Genomic DNA, 24937 nt, shown 5'->3' with positions numbered 1-24937 from the left:
AAAATGGAGGATAAGCCAGTTGTTTGCTGACAACACTGTGCTTATGGCAGGATCAGAGGACGGATTAAAAAAGTTAGTGACAGAGTTTGGGAAGGTGTGCAAAAGGAGGAAGCTGAAGATAAATATGGGTAAAAATAAAATTATGAGATGTACAAGGGGAGAATGTGGCAGCAAATTGAAAGTGAGTATTAAGGAAGAGAGACTGGAGGAAGTGGATAGCTTTAGGTACTTGGGTGCAAATGTGGCAGGAAAAGGAGTGAAGGTAGAATATAGATTGAGAGAAGCAAGTAAATAACTTTGGGGGATTGAAAAGTGTAATGGAAAATAGACATATTTAGGAATGGATGCTAAGAGGAGATTGTATTTACTTAGTTGTATATTACAGGAAGGGGAGCTACGCTTGTGGTGTTCCACCTTTGTATCTCTCAGTGTCTAGCTTGCTCTTAAATTCATGAATGGTTTTTGCGCACACTATTTTTTCATCCAGTTTGTTCCGAGTGTCCACCACCCTATGTGGAAAACTGTTTTTCTTCAGAACTCTTCTATAACTATGTTTTTTTATTTTCTTTCCATGTCCTCTTATATTTCTCTTGTCCCAGTTTAACAAATCCACTCTTTTGAGTAATTGTGCCGACAGCACTCTATGGAGCAGAAACATGGAACATAAGAGAGGAACAGAGGAAGAGTTTAAATGTGTTTGAGATGAAATGCCTGAGAAGTATGGTAGGGGTTACTAGGCTGGATAGAGTGAGAAACGAGGAGGTGAGGAGGAGAGTGGTGGTGGAAAGGAAGTTGGGAGATAGGGTTGATGAAAGAGTATTGGGATGGTTTGGACACATGGAAAGAGTGAGTGAAGAAAGTTTAATAAAAGAGGTGTGGAAGGCAAAGGTGGAAGGACTGAACATGAGGGGGTGACCAAGGATGAGATGGATGGATGGGGTAAAAGGGGCATTAGGAAAGAGGGGAATGTCTGTTGAGGAAGGAAGGGAGAAGACAGAAGATAGGGGTGAATGGAAAATGGTTGTGTATGGATGATGCTGTGATGCATGGAAGGGAGTGGGTGGGGGATGGGGGGTGAGGGAGTATGTGTGAATGATATTTTGATGAAGCCCAAAGGGATTTCTCCTCGTCTTCTCTTTTTCTGGATGAAGAGGCCTTGCTGTGGCTGTGCTGTGTCTTGCTACATTGCTTCTGACCCAGGGCAGTGGGTGAGATACAGGGATGACTCATCATCCAGGAGGAGCCAAGATAAGAGGGAGAGAGGGGGGGAATGGGAGTGGAGTATGTGGGGATGGAATGGTTGAGAGTGGATTTTATGCCTTTGTTTTTGGCAACTTCCCTTGTAAGGGGGAAAAAAACATTGGTATATGTATGTATGAATGTATCTGTCATATTATTTATGTATTCTTACTTCTAAATTTTGTTGTCTCTCCTTTACTTTTCATATCAGATTTTCCCAAAAGCCCAGGAAGTGCAACTGAAGGAGTTGACAGCTTTTGAATTGAATCTAAGATATCTCTCAACTTCAACTATTTTCCATCCTTATTTTCACTGGCAATTGCTTAAGTTTTATTCAGTCGATATGGTAAGGACCATAATGACACTCCAATAGACTGGTGTTGAATAGCCATTCAAAGAAGAATGCTGATCCTTTTTAACTTCTACAACTCCTCTTTACTGCAACCCTCCTTAGATCACTCCTTCACCTCCATGACTCAATTTCTTCAGCACAATATTGTCCCCAAGAATAGAAGCACTGGATATTAGTGACAAAATACTAATCCTCATCACCATATCAATACTTCACAGACAGCAGTCCAGCACTTCTTTCCAAAGAAATTTTTGAGAGGGCACAAGGACTATTGCTAGCTTTTGTGGGGCTGTGCGTTTTGAGTCGATGAAACTTAAGGCAATAGTTGTATCATCCACAACATTTTTTTTTCCATACTGAGAGATTCTGGTAAATGATAAGGAGTCATGAATGAAGTCTTCTGTATTTATGTAAACATACAGTTTTGCCAAATAATATGTATACATAAATAGGGTGCATGAATGGATAGATTGAGAAGAATGTTTTGGGCACATGGAAAGAGTGAGTGAAGAAAGATTGGCAGAAAGAGTGTAAGGCAGAGGTGGACAGAGTGAACTTGAGGGGGGAAAACTGAGAATGAGATGGATGGATGAGGTGAAGGGCACTTTGAGTAAAAGGGAAATATCTGTTGAACAGGGAAGGGAAAAGGCAAGAGATAAGTGTGAGTGGAGAATGTGAATGGACTATAAATTGACATGGCCTAAAGGGATTTCTCCTTGTCTTCTCTATTTATGCATAAGGGGAAAAGGAGTAAACCAGCTTAGGCTGTTGGGTCCTGCTATGGATGTGCTGTGTCTTGCTGCATTGCTTCTGACCCAGCCAGTGGGCAGGGTGCAGAGATGACCCTTTATCCACAAGGAGCTAAAATAAAAAAGAAACAAAGGGATGGATGGGGGATGGGTGCATGCTTTGAATGGCTACCTCCTTTACAAGGGAGAATTAGTCTTTTGGTAGAGATATATAGGTAACATGCACAGACATAAACTTCCTTATATTTTTGTTTGTATTCCATTTACATGTCTTCATTAAGAGGCCACTGATGGGTACCTGCAAGTGATGATTGTGTGACAACTATTAAAGAGAATCATCTTTCAACTTCAATTTTATTTTTTCCATATTTTCATGAGAGGATATCTGACAATTGGTGATCACTTTCCTGGTGACAAAAAAATTCTCCTGATGACATAGGAAAATTCTCACACTAATACAACATGCAGCACTTTAGTATTTCTTTGCAGAGATGTAAGGAAAGACCTTTGGACCATTGCCAGCCACTGGGGGCTGTAGGTTTCTAGTTATTGAAACTTGAGGGAACAATTATTATATCTTCATTGGCATAAATTAACATGAATTTCTTAATTTTTTTTCAGGTATTACCAAAGTGGGACTGGACGAAAATCTACTACTCTGATTGTTTTTTATCCAACCCATACTATGTGAGCCAGTCCCTTATGGAGGATGACTGCAATGTAAGTATTTTAGTGTTTAGTTGGAAATTGAAAAATTATAATATTATAGTGAATTTGTGTACAGATGAGTAATGATAATCATATGATAGAACTTGCTGAAGTGTATTTTTTTTCAAAGCATTTCGTTCATGTGATTCTTCAACAGTTATTCATTATTTCAACTTACAAAAATAATGGCATCGCCTAATATCATGAGAGCACATAAAGTGATTTTATTGGGGTTACTTTTTGTATAACTATAACTTGTCACATGGATGCAGAGTGTAATTACACCTAGGTCTCATAATCCAGCACTTGCTAACTACCACTTGTACAGACATTTGGGCCCAGGACATAAACTCATTTTGAAAATTGGCCCATGACATAAAACACCAATTCCTGAAGTGGGTTTATGTCCCGGGCTGAAGTGTCCACACAATTGGTGGTTGGCGAGTGTAGTAAGAGACCTAGGTGTATGAATATCATGAATGTTTCTAGTTTTCATAACTTTATATTAATCTGTCATTGATTTTAATTGACACCTTAAGTTATATGACTACAACAACTCCTCGTTTAACGACCTACTCGGTTAACGACAACGCGGAGTTACGACGGGCTTTATGACGGACCAATATTCATTTAACTTAAATCTCCCGAAGTTACGACGTCGTTTACGATAATCAAGTTGGCTGAGGCAAATTTGTATGATGTTATAAATGAACTTGTACGGTGGATATTAGCTGTGAGGTAAAGTGTTCTGAAGCTTAGGTCTACATTACCATCCTGCAAGCTGCAAAAACTACCTGGAGTACAGTATACAGTCGTACCTCGGTACTCGACCGCCTCTATACTCGACCAAATCGGTGCTCGACCAAAAAATTCGAGTAGAAAATGCATCGGACCTCGAACAGATTTTCGGTACTCGACTAGCTCGAACAGCGGGTAAGCGTCAGTTCGACTCAGACCGCCAGCGGAGTAAGACGTACGCAGTTTGTTCGAGTATTTCTTCCCAGATTTAAACTTTTTCGTGTTGCTCTAGCCCTTAATAATGGGTCCAAAGAAAGACAGTGATAAGGGGAAAATTGGTTTCGGTGTTCGAACAAATCGGTGCTCGACCACCACCTCAGAACGGATTATGGTCGAGTACCGAGGTACGACTGTATACCGGTATTGGTAAATTTTTAGTTTCGACCATGGGCGCAATATAGCAATAGAAAATTAATTATTAATTTTGTAAATTATAATGTATCAACGTAATATGCAATTTTGTGAGCGGAAATAAAAAACAAAAAAGTGCTAAAACAGATTTCGTAAGTAACGAAGTCATGTCGGACGAATGATACACCATGTTTGTTATGATAGATGCCGACGTCGAAGAAATGAAAGGATGATAGATTCGTCTAACCTAAACTAAACTAACCTAACCTGTGTTTAATAAATCATTACCTGCAAATTAAATGTCATCCGGCTCGTCCTCGTTGTCGTCGTCGTGAGAGACGTTGGCGGGCTTTTCAACCACTCTCTCAGCTTGCAGGGTATACAAAGTTCTTGCAGCTTGAAGGAATGCATGTATCTCCGCACCATAACATTCCTTCAAGAAAATATACCTGGCGAGGTAGTCGGAAGTACCGAGGCCGTCAATTAACAGACGACAAGATGGCGTCCCGATCCTATGCTACCGACTTCGTTCATTAGCATATTTGGTTGTAGCAAGGTATTTTTTACTTTCATTTCCGGCCACAAAATTGCATATTATGTTGATACATTTTAATTTACAAAATTAATAATTAATTTTCTATTGCTATATTGTGCCCAAGGAGGGAGTCTTAAAGTGTGCAAGGATGGTGTGTGGAACAAGAAGGACAGGGGGAAATAGAAGAAAGGGTAGTGAATGGTGGGATGAGGAAACAAAGAAGGTTGTAGAAGAGAAGAAGCGAGCATTCACAGATTGGTTACAAAAGAGGACGGGGGAGTCATATGAGATGTACAAAGAAAAGAAAAGAGAAGTAAAGCAAAAGGTAAAGGAGGCAAAGAGGAGAGCAGATGTGAAATGGGGTAGGAGTATGACAGAAAATTTTGAAAGTAATAAAAAGATGTTTTGGAAAGAAATAAAGAGAGGAAGAGGAGGCGAATCAAGTAGAGAAGAAAAGGTAAAAGGTACAGATGGAGAGATGATAATGGAAGAGATGGCAGTAAGGGGAAGATGGGCAGAATATTTTAGGGAGTTGCTAAATGTGAAGGAGGATAGGGAAGGAAAGATAGCTGCAGTGGGAAATGCGAAGAAAATGAGAGTGATGAGTGAGGAGAATGGAGAAATAAGGAAGGATGAGGTGAAGGCAGTTGTAAAGATGATGAAAGCAGGTAAGGCACCTGGTCTGGATGGATGCCATGCAGAATGTCTGAAAAAGGGAGGTTCAGTGATGGTGGACTGGTTGGTGAGGTTATTTAATGTTTGCTGGAGAGAGGGTAGAGTACCGGAGGACTGGAGAAGTGCCTGTATAGTTCCTCTTTACAAGGGAAAAGGGGACAAGTGTGAATGTAGTAGTTTCAGAGGGATTAGCCTGTTAAGTGTAGTAGGGAAGGCTTATGGGAGGATCTTAATTGAGAGGATTAGGAGAGGAACAGAAGGAGTAATTGGTGAGGAACAGTGTGGATTTAGGACAGGTAGAGGTTGTGTAGATCAGATCTTTGTGGTAAGACAGATATGTGAGAAAGCTATAGGAAAGGGGAAGGATGTTTTTTGGGCTTTTATGGATCTGGAAATGGCTTATGATAGGGTAGACAGAAAGGCACTGTGGGAGGTTATGCAGATTTATGGGATAGGAGGAAAGCTTCTAGGAGCTGTCAAGAGTTTTTATGAGAGTAGTAGAGCTTGTGTCAGGATTAGAAATGGAGAGAGTGAGTGGTTTGAGGTAAAGGTGGGACTTCGTCAAGGATGCGTTATGTCGCCCTGGCTGTTCAACTTATACATGGATGGGGTGGTGCGAGAGGTGAATGCTAGGGTAGTGGGTCAGGGATTGGAGATGGTTAAAGAAAATGGAGAAAAGTGGGAGGTGAGCCAGCTGTTGTTTGCGGACGACACTGCGCTTGTGGCAGGGTCAGAGGAGGGATTGAGGAAGCTGGTGGCAGAGTTTGGGAGAGTATGTGATAGAAGAAAGCTAAAGATAAATATAGGTAAAAGTAAGGTGATGAGATGTACAAGGGGTGAAGGTGGCAGTAGACTGGAAGTGAACATTAAGGGAGAGCGACTGGAGGAAGTGGATAGTTTTAGATACTTGGGTGCAAGTGTAGCAGGAAAAGGTGGAGTGAAGGTGGAGGTAGAATGTAGATTGAGAGAAGCGAGTAAATGCCTTGGTGGATTAAAGAGTGTAATGAGGAATAGACATTTGGGAATGGATGCGAAGAGGAGACTGTATGAAGGAGTGATTGTGCCAACAGCACTGTATGGGGCAGAAACGTGGAACATAAGAGAAGAAGAGAGAAGGAGTTTGAATGTGTTTGAGATGAGGTGTCTGAGAAGTATGGTGGGGGTTACTAGGCTGGATAGAGTGAGAAATGAGGAGGTGAGGAGGAGAACAGGCGTGAAAAAGGATTTGGGAGATAGGGTTGATGAAAGAATATTAGGATGGTTTGGACACATGGAAAGAATGAGTGAAGAAAGACTAGTAAAAGAGGTATGGAAGGCAGATGTGGAGGGAGTGAACATGAGGGGACGTCCTAGGATGAGGTGGATGGATGGGGTGAAGGGGGCTTTGGGGAAGAGGGGAATGTCTGTTGAGGAAGGAAGGGATAGGACGGAAGACAGAGGTGAGTGGAGAATGGTTGTATATGGATGATGTTGTGATTGCATGAGGAGGAATGGGCAGGGGGGTGGGGGGTGGGGTAGTATGTGTGAGTAATTTTGACGCAGCCCGAAGGGATTTTCTCCCCGTCCTCTCCTTATATGCAAGGGGGGATCGCCGATTAAATGAAGCGGCCTTGCTGTGGATGTGCTGTGTCTTGCGACACTGCTTCTGACCCAGGGCGGTGGGCAAGGTGCAGGGATGACCCGTCATCCAGGAGGTGCTCAGATGAGAGGGAGGGTGGGAGGGGTGTGGAGTGTATGTAGGGATGAAATGGGTGGGAGTGTTTTTATGCCTTTCCCTTTTTGGCTACCTCCTTTGGAAGGGGGAAAAAGCCTTGGTATATGTATGTATATTGCGCCCATGGTCAAAACTAAAAAAATACCCCGGTATTTAATATGGAATGTCAGCATACGCGGATTTGGTCATATACGGTAATTTCAGGAACCTAACCACGGTAAATAAACAGTAAATAAAGCTTTAATGTACTGTATAAAAGAGGGAAAATACACGAAAATAAAGATACATGTATTGCTGGACATTGTACATACAGTACATGTACGTATATGTATACACTTTCGCTTAACGACCAATTCGGTTAACGGCGGCGCACTGGTCCCAATTGTCGTGGATAAACGAGGAGTGGTTGTATTTGCTGTTCTTTTTAAGAGTGAGATTTATTGTGCAATTTTTCTGAAAGTTAGCAGAGTTCTTTTTCAAAGTATTTTTATTTTATGAGGTCAGATTGTAAGCCTTCCAATGCCCTGACACCATGATGGGTTAATTATCTATAGACTTAAAAAGTCATATTGAGATATATGTTTTGATATGAAATACCAGACCTATTGTTATAAATTCCTTTTGGAAAGATCAGTATCAGTGTACAACAGTATCACTAATACAACATAGATAATAGTCCATTATTTTTCCCCAGGGAGATCTAGGGGGGGGGGGGGGCTCAAATATTGTTTCCAGCTACTGTGGCAAAAATTATATTACCACATATAAAAAAATGTCATTTGGCCACTTCAGTATGACTCAAATTCTTGTGTGCAGCATTGGCTGCCATATGTAATTTGCACCACACTACTCACATTATAAAATATAAAGTCACTGCTGTATTATTTATTCTCTTTTACTCTAAGTAATGATAAACACAGAAAACATGATCAAACCAGTTCACAGAATCTTGGGGTAACTCATGTACAACTACAAAAAATATAATCAAGATGACAATGCCAGTATCCTCATGTCCCCACTCGTGCCTCATAACACTTACGTAGGCGTCATCATACCAAAGTGGTTGATACCCATCCAGGTCTCACTGGTCATTGATACCAAACACCTATCATGGATGACACAAAATCTTTTACTACACTTTTACTATACTTCTCATGTAAAAAAATTCAGTAACTGTATACTTTCTTATAACTTTCATAGCCTCTTATGTCTTCCGGTGGCAACATAACTTTTATTTATCAAAAATCAATCAGAAATTATATTTTTGCTTGTAGGTCTGTGAATCCATGGAACGGCTGGACCACCTGGTGAATGTTTCTGCTGTAGTGGTATCAGAAGAATACCTCAAGAATGATGTGCCCTTTGTTGTGGTAGATGGCATGGATAACTGGGAGGTCATGAACACAGACCAATTTTGGTTTGATAATGTCACAGAGGTTTGTAGTGCAATGGTGAATTTTTTGTACTATTGTTTCAACATAATTTATCATAGTAAGGATATTTTGTCATTTTACATGTTGTATGTTAAAGGTCAAATTAAGAAAATTAAATATTTAGGAAAGAATAGGATATTATAATGTTGATATCATAAATGTATTGCTAATATGCATTAGGTAATATAACTTGAATTCAGTTCCTAAAAACTGGCTTTGTTTTGGATAGGGCTTCAAAACACAGTTCAAACATGCACCATCATACACCATTAATATGATGCTCTTGTCATCATGGATAAACACTATAGCCATGAACATTGTGCATCCTGAAAGGGTTATTGTCAGTGAATTGTACCATGCATGTCACTTTAATTATTGTCAAATTGTTTGGGGTTTTGTGCTATATTGTTTTTCTGGATATTATTTTGTAGCTTTGAATTACAAAACTAGATTGAGTTCTGGGGGCATAAGAAGATGATTGTTCAAAATGAGTTTCTGGGCCTCATCTGGAGACCAGGTATCTTGGGGCCATACCTTATACAGAAACCAAAATCCTCCCCATAGAACATCACATGAAAATTATTAGTACATAGCTCTATGCAAGAGCCCTCAATCCTACCATTTCATTACATTACATAAGCACAAGCAACTGAAAAACAACAACATAATACTGAAACATCTACAGTAACTTTTCACCTGTGCCACACAACACACTGATACAAAGAACACATTCACATTCTGATCAAAAAACAAACATTTCAAGACAGACTACTGAACTCATTACTACATTATCTTCATAGAAAAATCCTTCAAAAGACAAGCAAAAACATTGGAAGACTTAGAGGAAACACACAGAAATGGGTAAAGGATATTTTAAGTAAACAATAGTGAGAGATATAAAGTTCTGGAGAAGAGTTACTAGTGGGGTATTGTATTACAAGGCTGAGTTCTGTTACCTGTATTATATATGAATGGCATAATGAGTGGAATAGACAGGTGTGTGAACTTATTTGCAGATGATGCTAAAATCACAGAAGAGGTGAAGAATGAGGAGTGTTGCAAACTGTAACAGGAAGACCTAGATAAGGTTTATGAAGGGAACCAGGAGTGGAAAATTTATTTTGATACAAAGAAATGTAAAATTTTGGAACTCAGCCAAAGTAGAAAAAAAAAAAAAAAATAGAAAGTACAGAATGGGAAATGAGTTATTAGTAAAGTCAAAGAAGATAGAGGACTTGGGGATTTTAATCAGGGATGATCTTTTGCCAGAAAGTTGTAAAAAGAAAATAACGAGACTTTTAATTTTTGAGGAAAAATATGAGCAATGTTTCATTACATGGAAGAAAACATGATAAAAAAAAAAAAAAAAAAAAAAAATTAAGTCTGACTCTTACCCACATTTATCTTTAGCTTTCTTCTATCACATACTCTCCCAAACTCTGCCACCAACTTCCTCAATCCCTCCTCCGATCCTGCCACAAGCGCAGTGTCGTCCGCAAACAACAGCTGGCTCACCTCCCACTATTCTCCATTTTCTTGAACCATCTCCAATCCCTGACCCACTACCCTTGCATTCACCTCTTGCACCACCCCATCCATGTATAAGTTGAACAGCCAGGGCGACATAACGCATCCTTGACGAAGTCCCACCTTTACCTCAAACCACTCACTCTCTCCATTTCCAATCCTGACACAAGCTCTACTACTCTCATAAAAACTCTTGACAGCTCCCAAAAGCTTTCCTCCTATCCCATAAATCTGCATAACCTCCCACAGTGCCTTTCTGTCTACCCTATCATAAGCCTTTTCCAGATCCATAAAAGCCCAAAAAACATCCTTCCCCTTTCCTATAGCTTTCTCACATATCTGTCTTACCACAAAGATCTGATCTACACAACCTCTACCTGTCCTAAATCCACACTGTTCCTCACCAATTACTCCTTCTGTTCCTCTCCTAATCCTCTCAATCAAGATCCTCCCATAAGCCTTCCCAACTACACTTAACAAGCTAATCCCTCTGAAACTACTACATTCACACTTGTCCCCTTTTCCCTTGTAAAGAGGAACTATACAGGCACTCCTCCAGTCCTCCGGCACTCTACCCTCTCTCCAGCAAACATTAAATAACCTCACCAACCAGTCCACCATCACTTGACCTCCCTTTTTCAGACATTCTGCATGGCATCCATCCAGTCCAGGTGCCTTACCTGCTTTCATCATCTTAACAGCTGCCTTCACCTCATCCTTCCTTATTTCTCCTCCATTCTCCTCACTCATCACTCTCATTTTCTTCGCATTTCCCACTGCAGCTATCTTTCCTTCCCTATCCTCCTTCACATTTAACAACACCCTAAAATATTCTGCCCATCTTCCCCTTACTGCCTTCTCTTCATTATTTCTCCTCCATTCTCCTCACTCATCACTCTCATTTTCTTCGCATTTCCCACTGCAGCTATCTTTCCTTCCCTATCCTCCTTCACATTTAACAACTCCCTAAAATATTCTGCCCATCTTCCCCTTACTGCCTTCTCTTCCATCATTAAGGTGATGAGATGTACAAGGGGTGAAAGTGGCAGTAGACTGGAAGTGAACATTAAGGGAGAGCGACTGGAGGAAGTGGATAGTTTTAGATACTTGGGTGCAAATGTAGCAGGAAAAGGTGGAGTGAAGGTGGAGGTAGAATGTAGATTGAGAAAAGCGAGTAAATGCCTTGGTGGATTAAAGAGTGTAATGAGGAATAGACATTTAGGAATGGATGCAAAGAGGAGACTGTATGAAGGAGTGATTGTGCCAACAGCACTGTATGGGGCAGAAACTTGGAACATAAGAGAAGAAGAGAGAAGGAGTTTGAATGTGTTTGAGATGAGGTGTCTGAGAAGTATGGTGGGGGTTACTAGGCTAGATAGAGTGAGAAATGAGGAGGTGAGGAGGAGAACAGGGGTGGAAAAGGAGCTGGGAGATAGGGTTGATGAAAGAATATTAGGATGGTTTGGACACATGGAAAGAATGAGTGAAGAAAGACTAGTAAAAGAGGTGTGGAAGGCAGATGTGGAGGGAGTGAACATGAGGGGACATCCTAGGATGAGGTGGATGGATGGGGTGAAGGGGGCTTTGGGGAAGAGGGGAATGTCTGTTGAGGAAGGACGGGAGAGGACGGAAGACAGAGGCGAGTGGAGAATGGTTGTATATGGATGATGTTGTGATTGCATGAGGAGGAATGGGCGGGGGGGTGGGGGGTGAGGTAGTATGTGTGAGCAAATTTTGACACAGCCCGAAGGGATTTCTCCCCGTCCTCTCCTTATATGCAAGGGGGGACGGAGAGGGGGGGTCGCCGATTAAATGAAGCGGCCTTGCTGTGGATGTACTGTGTCTTGTGACACTGCTTCTGACCCAGGGCGGTGGGCAAGGTGCAGGGATGACCCGTCATCCAGGAGGTGCTCAGATGAGAGGGAGGGTGGGAGGGGTGTGGAGTGTATTTAGGGATGAAATGGGTGGGAGTGATTTTATGCCTTTCCCTTTTTGGCTACCTCCCTTGAAAGGGGGAAAAAGCCTTGGTATATGTATGTATGTAAGTCTGACTCAACCATAGCTGGAATATGCAGCAGTGGTGTGGTCACAATCTAAAGAAAGATGTAAGAAAAATAGAGAAAATGTAAAGGGCAGCAGCCAAAATTATCCCAAGTAAACCCTGTGGTGGGGGAAAAGAATGCTACCACCAAGTCTTCCCACTTGAGTTGTAAGAGGTGACAAAAAACAGGATGGGGGATAGGATTAGGAGTCCTCCTACCTGTAGCCCCAAAGGGGGCATTCCTAAAAAAAGTAAATGCATAAGAGGATTCCTAAAAAAAGTAGAGGCATAAGAGGGTATAGGAGTTTCCAACCAGTACCCTAAGGTTTGGGTCTTTTAATGTGCGTGGGTGTGGTACAGATGAGAGTAAAAGGGAAGAGATAGACAGTATGTTAGTGAGAAGAAAGATGGATGTGTTGGCATTGAATGAAATTAAGTTGAAAGGGAGGGGCGAGTGTGAGTTTGGGAGTGTAGTTAGGAGGTTCTCATGAGCAAAAAAGGGATGAGGGAGAGAAGGGGTGGCTATACTAGTAAGTGAAGAGATAGGTAAGCATGTAGTGGAGTGGAAGGAGGTTTCTTCAAGGTTGATGTGGATGAAAGTGAAGCTGGGAAGGGAGATGTGGGTTTTTGTAAGTGCATATGGGCCTGGTATAGAGAAGAGCATAGAGGAAAGGGAGGCTTTTTGGATGGATTTAAATGAGTGCATAGAGGGATTACGGAGAAATGCCAATGTACTGTAGTTGTATTGGAAGACCTTAATCCTAGGATAGGAAATGGACCAATAGAGGGAGTGATTAGGAAGTATGGAGTTCCAGGAAAAAAAATCGTAGTGGAGAGTTGGTGGAGATGTGTCTCAAAAGAGAGTTGATGATAGCAAATACAGTGTTTAGGAAGAAAGTCAAGCATAAGTACACATGGGAGAGGGTGGTGGATGGAAGGGTGGCAGATAGTGTTAATGGACTATATAGTGGTGACCAGGAGTATAGTAGGAAGAGTTAAGGATGTACATGTCCTAAGGGGAGAGAGTGGGGGAATGTCAGATCATTTTCTGGTGGAAGGTAAGTTGAGAGTGGAAAATAGGTGGATAAAGAGAAAAAGGGCAGAGGGTAGGGAGGTACTTAGAGTGAACTGCTTAAATGAGAAAGAAAAGGAGAAGGAGTATAAGAAGAAGCTGAAAGAGAAGTGGGAGGTAGTGAAGGATAGATTAGAACTAGGAGTGGAGGAGGAATGGGGATGGTTCAAGGAGGGAGTCACAAGGAGTGCAAAGATGGTGTGTGGAACATGGAGGACAGGAGGAAATAGAAGGAAGGGTAGTGAGTGGTGGGATGAGGAAACAAAGAAGGTTGTAGAAGAGAAGAAGCGAGGTTTCACAGATTGGTTACAAAACAGGACAAGGGAAACATATGAGAGGTACAAAGAAAAGAGAAGAGAAGTAAAGCAAGATAAAGGAGACAAAGAGGAGAGCAGATGTGAATTTTTGAAAGTAATAAAAAGATGTTTTGGAAAGAAATTAAAAGAGGAAGAGGAGGCGAATCAAGTAGAGAAGAAAAGGTAAAAGGTGCAGATGGAGAGATGATAATGGAAGAGAAGGCAGTAAGAGGAAGGTGGGCAGAATATTTTAGGGAGTTGCTAAATGTGAAGGAGGATAAGGAGGGAAAGGTAGTTGCAGTGGGAAGCACTAAGAAAATTATAGTGATGAGTGAGAAAAGTGGAGGAGAAATAAGGAAAGATGAAGTGAAAGCAGCTGTTAAGATGATGAGAGCAGGTAAGGCACCTGGGTTGGATGGATGCTGTGCAGAATGTCTGAAAAAAGGAGGTACAGTTGTGACTGTAGTAGTGTGACTGTAGTAGTTTCAGAGGGATCAGCTTGTTGAGTGTAGTTGGGAAAGCTTATGGGAGGGTTTTGATTGAGAGGATTAGGAGAGGAACAGAGGGAGTAATTGGTGAGGAAGTGTGTGGCTTTAGGATTGGTAGGGGTTGTGTAGATCAGACTTTTGTGGTATGACAGATATATGAGAAAGCTATAGGAAAAGGTAAGGATGTTTTTTAGGCTTTTATGGATTTATAAAAGGCTTATGACAGGGTAGACAGGAGGGCACTGTGGGAGGTACTGCAGATATATGGGATAGGAGGAAAGCTGTTGAGAGTAGTCAAGAGTTTTTATGAGGGTAGTAGAGCTTGTGTTAGGATTAGAAATGGAGAGAGTGAATGGTTTGAGGTAAAGGTGGGACTTCACCAAGGATGTGTTATGTCATCTTGGCTGTTCAGTCTATACATGGATGAGGTGGTGTGAGAGGTAAATGCAAGGGTAGTGGGTTGGGGGTTGGAGATGGTTAAGGAAAATAGAGAAAAGTGGGAGATAAGCCAGCTGTTGTTTGCTTATGACACTGCACTTATAGCAGGATCAGAGGAGGGGTTGAGGAAGTTAGTGACAGAGTTTGGGAAGGTGTGTGAAAGAAGGAAGCTGAAGATAAATGTGGGCAACAGTAAGGTGATGAGATGTACAAGGGGAGAGAGTGGCAGCAGACTGGAAGTGAGTATTAAGGGAGAGAGACTGGAGTAAGTGGATAGTTTTAGATACTTGGGTGTGAATGTGGCAGGAAAGGTGGAGTGGGGGTGAAGGTAGAATGTAGATTGAGACAAGCGAGTAAATGCCTTGGTGGATTAAAAAGTGTAATGAGAAGTAGACATTTGGGAATGGATGCTAAGAGGAGATTGTATGAATGAGTGATTGTGCTGACAGCACTGTATGGGACAGAAACATGGGACATAAGAGAGGAAGAGAGAAGGAGTTTGAATGTGTTTGAGATGAAATGCCTGAGAAGTATGATAGGGGTTACTAGGCTAGAGTGAGAAACGAGGAGGTGAGGAGGAGAACAGGGGTGGAAAGGGAGTTGGGAGATAGGGTTGATGAAAGAGTATTGGGATGGTTTGGACACATGGAAAAATGAGTGAAGAAAGATTAGTAAAAGAGGTGTGGAAGGCAGAGGTGGAAGGAGTGGACATGAGGGGATGTCCTAGGATGAGATGGATGGAGGGGTAAAAGGGGCATTGGGAAAGAGTGGAATGTCTGTTGAGGAAGGATGGGAGAGGACAGAAGATAGGGGTGAATGGAGAATGGTTGTGTATGGATGATGCTGTGATGCATGAGGGGGAGTGGGTGGTGGATGAGGGGTGAAGGAACAATAGAACAATTTGGATGAAAATGTAATCCAAGTCAACACCATGAATATATTTAAGGCAAACTTTGATGAGTAGAAGTAAAGTTTCAATCTCATATACTACAATAAGGTAAATACATGCATAACAAATGTTCATGGCACCATCCAACACTACACAAGATAGGTCTGCCCACAGAAAAAAAAGTTGTTGAAGATGTTACTGTCACATCAAAAACACAGAACACCTTATCTTACATTGTCCCACCTTAGCCACGCCTAGATAAGTGAACTTTAACATTAGGAAATGTAGTTAATGGAGTTTGGAAAAAGTAAAAATAGAATATCAAGGAAATACAAAATTGGTGAAGAAGTCAAAAAAGTGAGCTTGGAAAGGGACCTAGGAGTAATTATCAGCAAAGACATGTCACTAGACAAGCATGTCAACAAAATAGTCAGAGAAACCTTCAATTTACTAAGGTCAATGAAAGTGGCTTTTGACTACAGTAGAAGCCCGATTTAACGGATCTCAATTTAGCGGAAGCTCAAATTAGCGAACTGCAAATAGCAATAACGAAAATGCTCAACTTAGCGGAAATGGTCCGCTAAGTTGACCATTTTCCGCTAGCTGGCCAGACGCGTCTACGGAAATAGCTCAATTTAGCGGGAACGGTCCGCTAAGTTGAGCATTTTCCGTCAACTGGCCACATGCGTGTCTCAGAGTCCAGTGTTACCAGATGTTACCAGATTGTGGTGGTGGAGTCAAGGAAAAATTTATAATTTAGTATTTTGGAGGTATATAAATATATATATACATACGTACTATAATATATATACAATAATATATAATTCAGTATATGTATAAAGTATAATTGTAGCAGAAATATATTCAAGTAGAAATAGACGGTATAATAGGAAAACAAAATAATGTATATGAGAAAATGACCGAGAGGATTTAGCAAAATAACCTCAATATAGCAGAAAATTCTGCTACGTAGGGAGTCAAATACCGAACCAGAGTTAGCAGAAATAAGCTCAAGCTAGCGGAAAATTCTGCTAAATAGGGGGTCGAAAACGACCTCCAATTTAGCGGACTGGACCTTGGCTGAATTAGTTCGTTAAATCGGGCTTCTACTGTATTTGGATGAGGAAATAGTAAAGAAAATATTAGTTTCACTGATAAGACCAAGATTGGAGTATACTGAAACACTACAGACACCCAGTACTAAAAAGAATATAAAGAAATTAGAAAGAGTACAAAGAGGAATGACAAAGATGGCACCAACACACTCCAAGTTGACATACGAACAAAGATTGTCCAAATTGGATTTACCAACCCTGGAACAAAGAAGAAAAAGAAGTCTACTGACTATTTACAGAATTATGAAAGGAATAGATGTCCAAGATAGAGATGATTTATTAAAGTGGGACAAGAGAAAAACAAGAGGACATGAAAAGAAACACAAAAAGGATAGTTATAGAACAGATCTGAAAAAGAATAACTTCCCACACAGAGTGGTGATATCTGGAATAAATTAGATGAGGGAACAGTGTGTGCAAATACTATTCAAGAATTTAAGAATAAACTTGATGCTGAAAGATACAAACATGGGTCACTACAAGCATAGCTCCCTTCCCATATAATACAACGAGGTACAACTAGGTAAATACAGTATTTCTTCCTTGAGTGACTTATAGGCTGATCTGCTTGGTGTTGCCAGTTACCCAGTAGACATGGATGTCCTGCAAGAGAGATCTGATGGCAACAGAATTGATTGATTGATTGTTCAGGATGATGATGTTAATAAAGTGTTGAATAATTTGAATCATGGTTGAAGGCCCTATTTAAAACAAGGCCCATTTTTAGGGACCTGAATTCAAATTGCATTACTCAGTACATATTATTATTACAGAACTTGTACTTCATTTCATTAGAATGATGTAGACCACATGGTATTTCTCAATACAGCAATATAAAAAATGTAATTACATCTGGTGAATCATCTATTATCTTCAGTCTGTAACCTTCAATTCATTTTTCTTCTTCTAATCCTGTTACTATAGAAGATCCAGTTCATGGCAGCTTTTAGTCACTATTTTTAGTGTTTAGATAGTTAATCATGTACTTCTTTACCTTTTTATTTAAATATAAAATGCCTTTTAATTCAATCTACAGCTGTACTTGACAGATGATATGCGAGGAATTTATCCCTGTGAGCTTACCACTAATTTGAGGGTTCGAAGTGATGACTTAATAGCATTTCTTAGGAAGATTCATAACCCAGATGTACATCGATGGTATGGACACTGGTAAGTACCTATCATATGAATATACTATAGATGATATATTCTAATGGTATTTCATAAAATACCAACAGAGGTAATAATTTTATTTCTTACTATTGATAATGTATTTATTTTATTTTTCATAACATATGAATTAGAGTGTGGTTTCTTTTGTTTCTTGAATGATTCTTTTTCTTTAATATGAAATACCTTTTTTATTTTTGTCAAAAATTAGTTTTATTTCCATGTTTATTGATATTATGTATCACTATTCTTTAGGGAGAACTGTAATAAAAAAGCAGCAAAGTTACTTCGTCAAATGTACCGTCGCCCATATTTCATTCCACATATGGTGGACCTGTCAGATTCCAATTGGGTTCTCATATCTTCCAACTATAAAGGAAAAGTATATAAAGAGGTGAGAATTTTGTGTTTCAAGTTGATTATATAAAAATTTTCATACACCTTATTACTACTTGTACGGGGGAAAAAGCCTTTGGTATATGTATTACTACTACTCTCACCACTACTTCTATTACTACTACTTCCATCCTTTGCGGAATTTTGTGGTGAAAACAGTCAGGATCTGTCTCCCAATGACTGTGGTCGACTACTCTTTTATATTTCATATTATTTAAATTTACTGATCCCTAATACAAAAGTTCATTTATCCTATTTTCTACTACAGTCTAGTACTACTACTACCACTTTAACTACTACTACTACTTTTTTTCATAACTCATCCTACTTTGGACATCACTAAATAGTCATTTAATGCCCTCTTGACTGCACTCCCACCAATCACCATAGGCCACATGTAATTTTAATGCACATGTCCAACATTTCTCTACTATTATTTCCTGCTGCTCCAGACCTCTCTGTTACTCTATATATAGCTCATCCCCTGTTTTAACATTAAAATCCTCCAGCACCACTACATTTTAATTTCTCACAAAATTTTGTACACACTCATTTAGATAAATCCAAAATGCTTCCCTCTCCCCACTACTAAGGCTATGTGCACCCAAATGCCCATATCTCCCATCCCAGTTCAATTTTCATCCACATCCATGGTGACACCTTTCTCCACTCTGTCAGGCACTTACCTATTTCATTACTTACACAGAAGACAATGAACATCTTATCATCTACTGCTTCACACTAATAATCACAAGACAACAACACAATTTTTCTTCCTTGAGTGACCTATGGGTTCACCTGGTAGCCATTGTTGGTTACCTGGGAGTCATGGGTCTCCCTCAATAGAGACCTTGTGCTGTGGATTGATTAATTGATCACATACTAACAGACTCCTTTCTTCCCACACCTTTACCCACTGTGCTTCCAAATATCAGCTTATCTTTCCCTTTCTGTTTGATTTCATTCATGGAGAGCACGGGGGGGGGGGGGGGTTGATGATTAAGTGAAGCAGCCTTGCTGTGCATGTTCTGTGTGCCTCTACATTGCTCCTGACCCAGGGCAGTGGGTCATCCATGAGCAGCTAAGATGAGAGGAAGGAAAGGGTGATTGATGGGAGTGGAATGGGTGGGAGTGGGTATATGCCTTTTGACTCGGCCTCTCTGGTAAGGGGGAAAAGCCCTTGGTATATAGATACAGATAGACTTCTAACACATCACTCTTTCCTTTTACAAATGTAATGCCAGTCTCTTTCCCTTTACTATTATCTGTATCACATTCTTGTGCATTGAACAACTATAGTTCTTTTGAATCCTCCTCTGAGACCCTTTTATACCCTGATAATTCATTGGAGAAAAATGCTGTGGGAAATTCCTAGTCCCCTCACTCCATCCTGTTTACTGGGTAGTTGCTTTCTGCAACATGTATGGCAAAACTGGCCCCATTCTTCTCTCTCCTGGCCCACCACCACCACCAGGGGGGGGGGGGTCAGAAGAGGAAGAGATAAAGTTATAGAAGTGATAAAGAATAGTTTCAAGAGGGCACTACAGGAGGGACAGCAATACCAAAGCATCTCATCATTCCTATATAGATAAAAAATTTACAGTGACATAGATGAATGATGATGTGGGTTTGGTTTCCAGGGATACCTCAGAACAGTCCCTAAAATACTGGCTGCATGTCTTAATACTCAAATATAGATAAACATGAGGATATACAAAAGCAAATAGTTGGCATCCTTGCTAGTGTATACTTGACTGTTTCCTTAATCAAAATGTCTCTTTACAGCTTATTCAAAACTGGTTTTATGGGCAGACTAAAAATGTTGTGAGTGCTAAAAAAAAACATATTTTTTTTACTTGTTTTAGATTGTGTTCCAAACTGAAATGTTATTGGTGGTCCAAATCCGTGGATGGACCAGATTCCGTTTGGTGCCCAGGGAACCATGCGACCATTATTGCCCTGAGCTTTTCGATAGCATTAGGGAAGGGGAAATGGGTAAGTAGTCTTCAGTTTCCTTTATATAATTATAAGATGGGATGCCATATATTTCATTTAGATATGATAATCAGGTTAGTGGTTGAGGTAGACCTGTGAGATGGATATTAGAGTCATTTCACTGCTGCCCATCTTCAGAACCTGTCAACTTCCTCATTCCCATCTGCAAGTGCAGCCCCAAAGAGCTGGCATTCAGTTACTGGATTGGGTCCAAGATATCTATTAACTTTGGTAGTAATTCCTTCACCCTTTTACACAAGGAGAGCTGACACCTGGCAATTGTTCCCTTCTTTCTTCTACAATAAGTCGGTGAGATATAAACAGTTCCTCACTAATACAATGTGGACATCAGTCCAGAGTTTCTTCTCAGGGATATCTATGGAAAGCCCCAAGGGCTATTGCCAACTGTTATAATGCTGTGGGGTTTTAGTCAGTGGATGAAAGGTTATCCCTTTCCTCTGCTGCACTTGATTCCAGTTATGTTTTCAGACTAGATTCCTTATCATCTATTTGTTTCATGGTTTTGCATTGTCTATAAGAATTTTAGTGTTGTTGTTTTTCCTTCAATCATGTTATTTATACAAATCACAAATATTATGAATGTTAAGACTAATGTAGCATCATTCATTGTATTATGAAACATTCATCTATGTTAAACAAAGTTTCACTATACAATGTATGGTGCTACACTAAATATTGTGGGATATCTTATCCTTTACTGGTGTTCTCATGTTTTGGTCTTTCAGGAAATCCCTTATCCATTTCAAAAAGCTTTCCTTAAGTCTTCCAATATACTCTATTTTCCATAGTTGTTTGTGAGGTATGTTATTAAATACTTTCTCCAGATCTAAGAATGGTACACACAATCCAGCCACCCCTATTACTCTTGTAGCTTATCAATGACACTTGAGTAATAGCTTAATAATATAATGTTCCAGTTCTAAAACCAAATTTATTCTGCCAAATTTTTTATATTTTCAAGGTATTTGAAGCATGTCTTTCATGATCTTCCTACTCAGTTTAGATATAATTCTGATCAGAGAAATTGGTGTGTATTTAGGGGTTTCTCCTAATATTTTTTATGAATTGGTACTATGCTAAGTCTCTTTCTTTCATGAGAGTTAATTCAATGTTGCTCACTAGAGGGAGGAGAGACATCATCTGCACCTTTAGATGGAGATAAAGAGTGTTGAGTTTTTGAAGAGATTGTTTTGTCATGAACTAGCCTTTGTGTTTGAGTTGATGCATCGAATCTGTGGTCATGATCCGAATAGTTCCTGCAATCCAAAGGCCAGGATGATATTCTCCCCTTTTTTATACTAGATATATTCAACTTCTTCTTGGATAGCAAAAGTGGTTATGTGCAAAACATATTTAATTCACATACTTACAAAATGGTTTTTAACTTACAATGAAGTTGGGTGTGAACAGAGTGTGAGCATGGGAGTCTGAGAGAGGCCAATGCCCACTGTCTTAACTTACACCATGGCTGTACGACACCAGTGCCAGGCACAGTTGACTATGTATGCCAATATAGCCTATTCTATCTCTATTTGCCCAGCTCCACACAGTCTACCCATTTATTTTTTGTGAAGAAGGCTCACAATTTATCAACCATTAGTTATCTAATACAAGAAAGAATACAGATAACAAAAACAATGACTACTTTGTATCATCGTCTTGTTTACATGCCCTCTGACCTCTGAGCGAAGGAGGCCCCAGTTTTGTAGTCCTCCTCCATCAGCTTGCAAATTTCCTGCAACTGGACAACCTGTATAAGTTACTTATGTTACAATCCTCTATCCCATTTTCTAAATTTAAGGTAACCTATTATCATTATCAATTTACTTAGAAGGCAGGCACTGTGGCCCTAGCTATGATGTGGCTTTGTGCCATACCTGCATCCTTTGTGTCAGTGACGCATCATGGAACATGATAGTTTTCTCAAACATTAATCTCGTCATTGTTTCTATGAGTGATTTTTAAATACATAAATGTAGTGGAAATTTGTATGTCATCCCAAGGGGTACAGCACAATTGATTCATGTAAATTTGGATGCATCATGATAATAGTTGCCTTAAGTTTTACTGGAGGTACCAATGATGGATACTTGCACTAGGTGGTCCTGTGAGATGGGTGTCAGAAAAAGATGTCTCCCTTCCACCCATCTTTAAAACCTTTCAATAACCTAATCTACATATGGATTTGCAGCCCCAAGGGATTAACACTTAGTCTTTGGACTGGCCCCAAAATTTCTCTATACCAACTTCAACTTTATTTCCTCCATCTTTTCATAGAAGAAGAGCTGACAACCATTGAGTATTCCCCTCCTACTACTTCTACAAGCCAGTGACATAAAAAGACAGTTACAGAAGAGATCTGAAAAAGAATAGCTTTCCTCACAGAGTGATAGATATTTGGAACAAACTGAAAGAGGAAACAGTGAGTGCTAAAACTATACATGACTTTAAGAAAAAACTGGATGCTGAAAGATACAACAGTGGGTCACTATGAGCATAGCTCTCCTGCAAATTATAACTAGGTAAATACACAAACACAATGCAGACATCAGCCCTAAGTTTCTTCTCAAGAGATCAAGGACTGTTGTCAGCTACTGTGGGACTATGTTTTCAGTCAATGAAACTTGAGGCAACAATTATTATCATTATCATTGACTGGAAACTAACCCTACACTGGCTGGCAATGATCCTTGGGCCTTTCTATAGATATCTTTGGGAAGAAACTGGTATGTTGTCTGTGTTGTATGAGTGTGGGGTAGTTTCTGTCACTGGTTTATAGTGGTAGGAGGAGGTTATAAGTACTACATATGTGAAAAGGTGAGGAAATTGAATGAATTTTGATAGATATATTAGGATTAGTCTTTACACCTCCACCTAAAGTTGGGATTGTTGACAAGTTTTGAAATGGTGGTAAAAATGTTTGCTCTATAATGTCCATCTTGCAGGATCATCACTTGCAAGTACTTGTCATTGGTTCCTGGATACATCATATATTATAGTACTGAATGTACATAATTTTTCATTATGTGTTGGCCATTTTGGTCTGAATACATTATTTCTTTGTTATGTGTACTGTACATTTATTTCACATTACATAAGTATCATGCATGCTCAGTTAAAATAAGGTAATAAGTACTTGGTATTGAGAAATTTTATTGCTTTATTAATCATTGTTACGGGTAATTGTTGACTTATGTTTCACTCACTGGAGACCTACTGCCCCACAGCAGTTGTTGGCAACAGTCCTAAAACCTAAGAATGAGGTGGATGGACAGGATGAAGGCGGGTATTAGATACAATAGGAAAACTGTTCAGCAAGAAAGAGAAAGTATAGAGGATAGGAGAATGGTTGTAAATGGATGAGTAAATGATGTCGCCCAAAGGGATGTTCTTATGTGTTCTGTATTTTTTTCCTTTGGAATGAATAAGGTGGGGGTTGCCATATAATGGAGTGGTAGGGGTAAACAATTTCTGGCTCTGCTGTGTTTTGCTATATTACTTCTGATCTTGGCAGTGTGGAATGAGACAGGGATTAACCTTCATCAATGAGGTGCTAAGATTGGAGTGACAGTGAATGGTTTTTTTTTTATGGATATGGTATGAGTGTAGGGTGGATGTGTGCTTTGACTCAGCCACTGTCCTTATAACGGGAAAAGGTCTTTTAGTATATGTATGCATGTATGTATAATTTGACCACCCCATCAAAGGGGTCTTTGGTATTTATATATGTGTTTGGGGCACTTAGTAATATTTGTATTTCTTTTTTTTCAGTGGTGGTGACAAGCCTTATGTGGAAATTTGAGTACATTCCAGGGGAAAATACAGACAATCTTGCCATAGCTGTTGGGGGATTCTGGAATTAATAAAAAGAAACATATTTTTAAGTCGTATAATTCTTCCATGTTCAAATTTTGTTATTTAAGATGAGATACCAACAGGTTTGTATTTAGTGACCTTTTTTTTTCATTAAACATGCACTGTAATTGTAGTCTAAATTAATTTTTGGTGTGGTTTTTAAACTTTAATTTTACCATGTAATTCCTTTGAAAAAACACTCAATTTTAATTTTTGTCTTTCTTTAGCTAGTAAGTAAAGCTAGTTTTTCACCATATACTGATCTTTGGACAGAAGTCTCCGATAACTTCTGCAAGGTCCAATGTCATGCAATTTTTGAAAGAGAATACTCCTGTCTTGATAAATCACTGGTAGTTCCTAAACTCTTCCATTGTTTACTTTTATTTAAAAAAAAAATTGTTTTTGTTTTTGCTATCTTTATATTTTTTTCTTCTCTTTGCAAAGTATCAAGGTATCTTCCAAAAAGTTTTAAACATGTCAAATATTTTTGGGGTGGTTTTACAAAGATTGAAATAAAGGATGCAAACTCATCACTCTTTTTAAATTGCCTACTTGAAAAATCAACATTGAGTACCTAATCTGCACCAGACTAGAACATAGAGTGGTCAAGTGATCCCTAAACAAAATGAAGATTACAAATAAGATCAATTGAATATAAAAAGCACCAACCAAAATGATACCCAACCTAGTAGATAAACCATATAAGGAAAGATTAAAAGTAATGTCTGCACTTATCAAAAGACAGGATATAGAGTGAGGTGATATGATTGTACTGTTCATATCAATGAAAGAGAGTTAAAAAACAAACGGAAAAGATCTCTTGGTTTGGGATGAGATAGCATCACAAGTTCATGGAAGAAGAAATTGAAGAAGACTAAATGCTTGAAGGTTATCAAAAAACAGTTCTATATACAGATGTATCAACATGTGGAATGACCTAAAAAAGAGAATAGTCTAACAAAAAATCATGAATGAAGTTTATTAATTGGAGATGAGACAGGATACCATGAACATAACTCCTTTTCTGCACAATAAGGTAAATACATTTAATCAGATATATAGGCCAGGAAGAGAATGAGA

At 39.5% G+C, this 24937-nt stretch overlaps 1 protein-coding gene across 1 annotated transcript; it reads left to right on the top strand.

Annotated features, from left to right (window-relative positions):
- Positions 1–2961: 2961 nt before the first annotated feature.
- LOC143026618 (uncharacterized) lies at positions 2962–24323 on the top strand (the record flags this gene model as incomplete). The annotated part of the gene is given in 6 exon segments (XM_076187334.1): positions 2962–3060; positions 8396–8557; positions 17457–17590; positions 17846–17984; positions 19852–19981; positions 23774–24323. Coding segments are annotated over 6 exon segments (756 nt in total), but the record flags the coding sequence as incomplete, so codon positions are not given.
- Between the last annotated feature and the right edge of the window lie 614 nt (positions 24324–24937).

Source organism: Oratosquilla oratoria, chromosome 6, assembly GCF_046742065.1.
Source record: "Oratosquilla oratoria isolate Oo_2021 chromosome 6, ASM4674206v1, whole genome shotgun sequence".
NCBI lineage: Eukaryota > Metazoa > Arthropoda > Malacostraca > Stomatopoda > Squillidae > Oratosquilla > Oratosquilla oratoria.
Note: the sequence above shows the minus strand (reverse complement) of the source record. Positions and strands in the feature narration are given on the sequence as shown.